This window comes from Nasonia vitripennis, chromosome 4 (assembly GCF_009193385.2).
Source record: "Nasonia vitripennis strain AsymCx chromosome 4, Nvit_psr_1.1, whole genome shotgun sequence".
In the NCBI taxonomy this organism is placed as follows: domain Eukaryota; kingdom Metazoa; phylum Arthropoda; class Insecta; order Hymenoptera; family Pteromalidae; genus Nasonia; species Nasonia vitripennis.
The window spans coordinates 9419111-9428292 of record NC_045760.1 but is presented as its reverse complement, the minus strand read 5'-3'; the positions used below and the strand labels follow the sequence as shown (position 1 = coordinate 9428292).

The 9182-nt window shown below is 36.9% G+C and overlaps 1 protein-coding gene across 26 annotated transcripts in view; it reads right to left on the bottom strand.

Annotated features, from left to right (window-relative positions):
• Positions 1-62: 62 nt before the first annotated feature.
• Positions 63-9182, bottom strand: part of LOC100115252 (forkhead box protein P1) — a 221518-nt gene continuing 212398 nt past the window's right edge. For 23 of the 26 annotated variants that reach the window (XM_031929092.2, XM_031929089.2, XM_031929090.2 and 20 more), the window contains 4 exons: positions 5962-6037; positions 5639-5751; positions 5022-5496; positions 63-4851 (listed from right to left, as the gene is read on the bottom strand). In XM_031929092.2, coding sequence (XP_031784952.1) covers positions 5154-5496; positions 5639-5751; positions 5962-6037 — 532 coding nt within the window. In that variant the 3' untranslated portion in view covers positions 63-4851; positions 5022-5153. The remainder of the gene's footprint in view (positions 4852-5021; positions 5497-5638; positions 5752-5961; positions 6038-9182) is intronic. The other 3 variants (XM_032599180.1, XM_032599181.1, XM_032599179.1) reach the window with 3 other exon arrangements.

Here is a 9182-nt window from a genome sequence, read left to right as displayed (position 1 = left end):
TTATACTCAACCTCATAATTGGATAATTTTGGAAAGGACGAAAGAAAATTTGAAAACTGATGTCATTCGTAAATCGTATATTTAGGTAAATACCTAATGCCTCGTCAATTAACTATTTACAGATGAGTCTTCTATGTGTCGAATCCTTATTATTCGTTTTACACAATACATAGACTTAAAAGTAGGAGCATTGCGATACACGTGAAGTGGGCCCAAATGGCACTGAATCGTCGCTTCGATTTGCTTTCATAACAACATAAACTGTCAATATAACATAGCTTCAACACTTCAACTCTTTATTTTTCCATTCTCTCAATCTCTTTCTTTGATCCTATATATTCGAGATGTACACACACACACATTGTCGCTTCGATAGTCATAAAAGGCCTGCATAATTAATCTGTTTCTATTTTATTAAAACGTCATGACGATGGATGCTAACATGACTGAATAGGCTATAGAGTATAGCTTTGATCAGAGAAAAATAATGAAATGTAATAAATTCCGGTGAATTGTTAAAAAAGATTTCACGTCAGCATCCATCGAACACCGTATAAACGGATAATCTATTATTACACATTTGTTTTAACCTGTTTTTCTGCGGTGAAAAAGTCAAAGCACGAAAATATCAATTTCATTATATCTTTTACCTCGTGATCAATGTTTTTTGTTCTAAAAGCGCGTGTGTGAGTCTGTAAAAACTAGCAGATGTTTTCGTACTTCGACCGAATGATATATATAATTACAGCAGTAATGGTAATTTGTTTTTCGGGAGGGATGCAGAGTATAGAAGTATCACACTTTGCGTAGTCGAAGCATGACATCGACAGATCCTTTCTCAAATTATACATCAAGATCCTCGACCTCGAGTTCTCAGCGGGATCTCGCTCTTATCTCTTATTTCAAACTATACATACGAAAGAAATTAAGTAAGCTCTATTGTTCTTCATGACGAAAGAACGACTATATACAATTTTTGATATTTACTTGAAATCATATAATAGATGTCCAACTAACAGGCGTTAGACTCGAAAGTTTTTATATATCGTCATTTATATTAGGTAAGAGATTAATGATTACACAGTATTAACAATAACAACAATAAAATTCAACGTCAGTAAAAATAAAAAATTCGAAAAACGCTTTAGCGAGATGCCGCCGAGAGTCGCATGGACCAATAGAGCCAGCGAATGTAACTATTTTAATTATACCCTCAGAGTTTTTGTTTATATAAAAAGGTATAAACTAGAATTACAAATGATTGTGAAAAAATACTTCGTTTCGTCTTGTCCATATTTTGTAAACAAGAGAAAACGGCGATCGTACATGTGTGACTAAATAAATAATTGCATATATATAGGTGTGTATACATATATATCGTATAACAGAGTACTTTTGTCATTCGCATTAAAAAATCGAAGAGTCGAATCGTGTACACAGGATTGAAGCAAAAATTGGAATGTTTTACAACTTCGACTACGACATTCCTCTTCGTTCGAAGCGATGATTGTACGCGACGGAGTCGTACATTTCATGCAAATACACCGTCGTTTGTACGTCGCTCCTGATTATAGTGGATCCCGACACTACAAGAATTTGAGAGATTGTACAACGTATATTTTTATTTCGTTCGGTTCGTAAAAAATTTTGATTGCGATTCTGCAGCTCTCGTCCTATTGAAAACGGATAACTTCGCACCGCTAAATTCATATCGATTCACGTATCTCTAGCTCTTCCAGCTGCAACGACTCGTGACAGAAATTTGATTTTTGTCATGAGTTGATCGCTTTTCTTTTCTCCTATTTTTTCTTTATACTATAGAAATTTTTCACGTAACTCGCGCGGTAAAATGAAAATTTCACGCTATTGTCGCACGAACAAAAAGTTACCAAAAAGTTCCTTCATTATTCATCTTTCATGTTCATTTTTCTAATCAGATATTAATTATTATGATGATGCAACAAAAGTTATTAATTGACTAAAAATCGACGTCAACTTTTCTTAAATTCCATTCCTTATTAATTACACATAAAATGTTTAAATAATTTAAATCTACTAAGACGGAACTTTTTCGAGTAACCATTACTCAGTGCGTTGATATACCATAAAGATTCGAGTGGCCCACGGTGGGAATGTGATCGGCCACCGCAATTGCAAGCGTATACTTTATTATATATAGAGTTTGTTTTTTGTTATTTTCATTATTCTCAAAGCATCGGCCAGGCGGAGTTCAAGACCATTTTTTACGTTTGGAGAGGGGGACACTTTTTTGTTTTCCTTTATTACCGTGACATCTTCCTTGCGGGATAAGAGGGAGTGATTTTCCTCCTTGGCTGCTAAAATTTTTCTTATATTCCTATACGTATACGTATATATGTATATTTATGTAAGGGTGCATACGTAGTGATTTTTAGTTTACTCATTATAAGTTTTTTGTTTGCTTTATACCATTCATTTGAATTGAAAGTTAAATAATCCTGCCTTTATGCGCTTGCCTATCTTTTTCCCTTCCTGTCGCTGAAACATAGCTTTCCCGGACAAAATTTTCTTCTCTTTTTGCTTACACATTGCCACAGACCGTGCTCGTACCAGCATACTTCGTATGTTTGTGGGTACGAGTGTTATGCTACTTTTACACATTCGCTTTTGGGTAATATGAACTATACAGGCGCCTATTTATAACGCGCGCGTAATAACGTGTGTCTTTTATATTCGTTTTCGAGAAAAGCGCTTTCGCGAATTTTGAACGATTCGGATGATTCCTAGGTTCAATAGGATGTTTTCTTTTTAAAGTAAAAAAAAAGAGTGAAACCTCTTACACAAAGCGTAAAGTTTTATTGTAAAATGTTCACGTTTTATTGTAAAATTGCATTTGATAGCAAAACAATCGATTCTCGCAACATAATACAACTCCTAACGCGAATTCAATAAATACCTAATTCTGTACATATGATACAAAAAGTTCCTTTCCTGCTCCTTCTTAGTTATGCTTTTGACTAGCGACTGGGTCGCTTTACATACATACACAGTAAAATGCATTCACGAAACAGGAGATCATAGGAGCTACTTAGTAAAAAATTAATATGTAATATATGTATCATTTACAATACATGTATATATAAAATATTAAAATGCTTAGCGAAGCGTCAAACCTAGGAATTCCAAGATCGCCTGTTAAAAAACTTAATAGCGGAAGTATATGTATACGAAAAAGTTGAACCAAATTTAATTAAACAGAATTCTGTCGATTTCGACTTGCAAACTTACGAATACTTTGTCCTTAAAAACAATTTAGATTCTATCAAAAATAGAGATTCACGTTACCAATTTCTAAAAACACCAATTGTAATTGTGAACAATAATAATCATAATGCGCAATATAAGCAAATTAAAAATACGTCTAAAGATTCGACACCAAGACGATGTTAGAACTAGTCCGATCGGTGCAAAAAACATATGTACAACGTGTCACTCTCATAAAAATCCTCGTTAATTAAATTCAGTCAAACTTGTCTAAAAAAACCTCTCTTCTTGACCGTCTTACCTTGTTGCACGTGACACGTTCCTCTCTCATTGCGAGGAACAAAAGATCTACATAACGCGAATAAAAATTCACCGAATTCTCGTGCTCTTTACACGTTTAACACAGAAAGTATATGGTTTTTTCTTTGGATTCGCGTGATCCCGAACGAAAGGAGAGAAAAGCAAACGGGTCGCGCGTCTGGCACCTTCCTCTCTCTTTTCGCTACCGAAATACATTTATCTACAAGTCGCGCTTGCGGTAGGTATACACGCGCTGCGCTTAGTTTTTTTGCTTACATTATCATATACTCGCAAACATTCGCACGGCATTCTTTCTCTGACTCTCACACAACAGTGGTTTTGGTAAGGTCGCTTCGCGACTGCGTAATCATTGTTACCATTAGCATTAATATAACCATTATAATCGTTAATGCTATTATAATATTATTAATATTATCGTTTACCATGATTATTATTACTATTACTGCTATTATTAATTATTCCTCCTCGTCGTAATAATGGTTTACACCTCTTTCTCTCTTTCTGTCTCACGCACTCTCGTCGGATACGTGCCTCGAACACACACACACACACACACACACATATATATATATAAAATATAAAATGAAAACAGAAACATCGAAAACAATTCATTATCGTATAGAAGCGAACGACACTACTACATTTATATAATATGTATAATATAATGACAAAAGCTTGGCTCGTGCTCGTTCGTGAGCCAGACACACCTTCTCTTCTTAACTATACACATCGTTCATACGCGCAATATACACGAGAATGAGGTTCTTCTAAAATTGTTAACTTTTTTTCCTCTTAAAACATTACGTATCCTACATGCGTATGTGTCCTTCGTCTATTTCTTTCTCTCTCTCTCTCTCTCTCTCTCTCTCTCTCTCTCTCTCTCTTTCTTTCTTTCTCTCTGCTATACATCGTTGTCTCGACTTAATTGCTTGGTTAAAGATATGGATCGATGAATCGCACGCGCGTCTCGCGATATTCCTCCTTCATACACTCAGCTCCTCTTCGTACTTTCGCTACATAGTGATTCTATGTACGAAGACTTTGCTCGCGCTTTACATACTTAAATAATTAACGACTCACGCGACTCGATTGAAGTCGCTGAGATACAACGGATATGGCGATTACGAATATTCCAAGGAAAGCGATGCTGGGGCTTAGTTTCTTTATTTTTTCTTCCCCGCTTCCTGGGTGTGCAAGCGGCGAAGGAGAGTCGCTGTGCTTCTACTCTCGCTTCGTTGCCGGGAAAATGCCAACGCGGTGTGTGCTCGGGCTCGCTTTAGTGTAGTACTGAAACAGAATGAATTTTGTGTTGTACTTTTATGACGAGCTTTCTGGATTCAGTGCGACTTCGGCTGACGTAGGAAGAAATTAGTAGTAGGATCTGAGTTCGGTCATCCGCAAGTTTACCAATCTTGTTTTTCAAAATAATCGTCATAAAACTTGAGGCTTCGTCTCACCATGGCGATCGACGATCACTCCATCCCCTCCTCCTCCTCCTCCTCCTCCTCCTCCTCATCCTCGTCATCCTCGTCGTCGTCGTCGTCGTCGATCAGCACGACCGGAGCGCAAGCAACTGACAGTGGCTCCGACTACGCGTCGCAGTGGTCGTCGGGCGCCTGCGAGGCTGCCATCATGTCTGGCGCCATCGACAGGTCCTCGGCGATGTCTTCGTCCGGGCCCGAGTCGTCGTGTTGCTCGCGTTGCTGCTGCTGCTGCTGTTGATGGTGGTGGTGGTGGTGATGATGATGGAGGGAGGGATGAGTATCGGGATAGTCGGACCGCTGATCATCCGTGCAACCGGTCTCCTCCTCCGTGTCCTGTTCCGTAGGCGCTTCCATCAACTCGCGCTTTATCAACCTCGAAAGTTTACCACCCTCGGGACTCTGACCCTCTTGCTTTATGTGCGCTAGACCTGAGTCGTCCAGCGGAGACCTGTTTGAGAAATTTCGTTTATAAATTACCTTTGGAGTGCCGCTTTGATACAAGAAATACAATACTTGCTCTTGCCGCTGGCCACAATATAATGGTTATAATTATAGTTAAAATTTAAAAAACGCAACATATAGATACTCACATTAGATCGTTGTGTGGCATAGTATGCTCCTTATCGGGACTCGTGGCCGTCGACGTGCACATGGAGTTGCTCAGAAATCCCATGTTCGACTCGCCGAGTGCGGCCTGGAAATACTAGAGCACCGACGAAAAATTAACCGCGGTTCAGCAACGCCAAAATTATAATTAATACTTTACAAAAAAATTTTTTTTTTGTCAAAATAAAATATAGACACTTTCTGAAGTACAGGAAAATTTTGACGTATATATCAGGTAAACGAAATCGAGTACAACTATACCATTTCCAGTTGGCCTGCATGAACAAAGAAATATAGAGATAGTTACCTGGAGGTTCGCATTGAGAGCATCACCGTACATAGTCGGACTGTGCGTGAGCGTCGGACTCTTTGAAGGTACACCCCTGTACATCGACAGAACAAAAAAGGAAAATCATGAGTGAAATTTACAGTTCGCACTTACACGTTATAGGTTGATATGAAAATTCTTGCAAGAAGGTGTAGGTGTGATAGTGTGCGTGAATTTGGGCTGTGTATGTGTGAGAGTGACGATATGTGCTCGTTATTATTAAATACATGTCAAAAGTCTTAATTGTATGTAAAGAGATGTACATAAAAATATATGTATAATAATGTGTGAGAGTGTCTGTGTGTGTGGTTAGACTTAATATATAAATATATATTTAATATATCTAGAAATCGGATATGTACTATATAAATATAGTTAAAAAGGGGTAGAAGAAGAGATATAACAAGTGTGTATATATATATATATATATATATATATATATATATATATATATATATATATAAACATGAAAAAAGCAACGTGTTTACGCTATTCTACGTTAGTATGGTATATAATATATAAGTAATAATATATAAAAGAGATATATAAAAATAGAGAAAGATAGAAAGCGAAAAGTTAAGAATAATATAGAGATAGAGAGAAGAGATAAAAAAAGTGAGTGAAGAACTATTAGACAAATATGAGAAAATGAAGAAAGATAAAATATATGTAATAAGAAAAGAGTTAAAAGTTGTAAAAAGAGATTGAAAAAAGTGATACGTAAAAACTGGTTGATCGTGAAAAATGGTTACCTAGTCCAGCTTACGCAGTTCCCAGTGTATTGGCAGCGACAGATCGAGTGAAAAAGGTTTGTAAAAAATTTGAAAATTGAAAGAATCGAATACTCCGTTGCTTCGAGCTTGTGTCGCTTTTGCTTTAAATTGTATCCAATAAGAAACTTGTTAAATCAAGGTAAAAACTCGAAGCAAATTTGTCGTTTATAAACGGTCCTGGATTACCTTCAAATTTCTATCGAATAAATGGTGGTGTCCTTATTGCTTTTTTTTAAGACCGAGCTTTGCATTTCTTACACAGTGTCTTAATAAATGCGACAAACTGTGCAGAGAACGATTTACACTTGTGAACAAATGCTGCATTTCGGCGTTAGGATTGTTCACAAGAAACGCGATTAAAAAGTGCATGCTAGGAATAAAACATTTCCCTGTGACCGTTTATGAAAACGCCAATCGAAGTGTAAATATAGAGACAGAGAAAGAGGAGGAAAGTAGTCGAGTAAAAAAGAGATGTAAAAATAGAGATATAAAAATTGTATAAAAGTTTAAAAAATTCTAAAACTACGTAATTCATAAAACAGATGTAAATATATAATATAGATTAAAAACGTGTAGAAGTAAATCGTCGATGTGAAATAATCGACATGACGCTCGCGACTTATAATACGACTCTCGAGTTAGTATATAGTTCTCTTACGTACTATCTTATAGCCTATACAGTGACGTGATACCTGAGGTGATGACGACGAAGCTGTGACGTCATGATCTACGCACTTTTTACCAACAGAGACGATGAACCCCAGAGGTCTCTTACGACTTACATCGACACAAACGTTTACACACACATTTATAGTATAGAAGCGCTTATGAAGCCCCGGATTTGCATGCAGTAGCCGCGAGACGTGCAGTTTTCCTTCAGCTCATTCACTCGGGGATTGAAATTATAGAATAGGAAAGGATTACATACTATAATCGAGGCTGATACTATTAGAAACTGTTCTTAACAATGCAAGAGCTCATTATTTTTGTCATAAGCTTACGGGGGATCGATGAAATTAATTTTATCTCGGAGGGAGATGGCATTTTTAGTTCATAACGTAATTCAGAGCTCTATTAAACTTTGATTCGACTTGCTTCTATATAAGTAAATACGAGATATATAAGAATTTCAAAGTGAAAAGTAAATAAAAAGAAGAAAGAGTGGTAAGTCTTTATGAACCGATGTAACAGAAAGTCCAGAAAAGATCAGTCTCACACGCAAGCCAGATTAATCGCAGCTACATTATATAGCCATGCCGTAAAAGCGCTTATAATATATAGGCTTCAGAAGCAGCGCAGGTGACTCATCGTAGCACCTCACAGAGGAGAAATTGTTAACTCTCTTTCTCCTCTCGCGTCCATGCAAGCGACTAACAGGGTTGGAAGAGTAAGACAGTCAGAGCTGAGGACAGACACAAGCACATCACATCCCGTAGCGATTATACACCGATCGTTCAATGGATGAGCTTTCGAGTTCGATTCTCTCGCTGTAGTCGGAGAATTTGTCTTTATACAATCGTGCAGGCTTGGGATTCTTTCTCAAGTTGTATTAATTCTTTTTATACGTAGATACTAGTTGCGGTATTTTGACTTTTCGATATACTATTGTTTTTTATTATTATTATTTCAGCGAAGCCTACGACTAGGTCTAGGTCTAGACAGAGAGCTTTACTACGCAGCGAGACGCTCGGGACACTTATATAGAGAGAGAAGAATAGATGTAGAGATAGACAGAGAGATATAGATAGATATAGAGGAGGTATTTAACAAGCAATGCGCAAGCAAGGAGTCCTAAGGTATACAGAGAGAGATTCTATAGATTTGCTCGTATACTATTTATTTATGCAGTTTTCGGCGCTTTTGGCGGAGCGGCTTATATTATATCGTTATACACGTACGGTAAAAATCTCTATTAGTTGTCGAGACGCATCAAGCAATTGATAGATCAGAGTAAGTTCGTTGTGCGGTAGGTAATTGGGTGTATTGATCTAGCGGAGAGGCTAGTTTGAACACAAATGTTACAGTTTTTATAAAAGCAATGTAATTTCAAAATTATATACTTGAATAAAGACTACTTATATTTTTCGTCAAGTTATGCTTAGTGTTATGCTTCGCCTAGATGAAAGGTGTTCATAAGTGAGTTGTCTCAAGCCTCTCCGGGGGAAAAAAAAATAAAAGCAAGAGTAGATGACAAAAGGACAACGAAGTGGGAGGGTTGAGAGAAACGAAAGAAAACAAAGACCGAGAGGAAAACTAAAAACGTCGAGCATGAAAGAAGGAAGGGCCTTGCATGTGAAGTCAGAAACGGAATTTCTTATGCGAAGACTGTTTACTAGTTTTTGAGAAAAATAAAAAGGTGATTATTCTCGTCGAAAAGGATGGCAAAATGGTATTAAACAAAATTAATATATTCAAAATGAAATATGA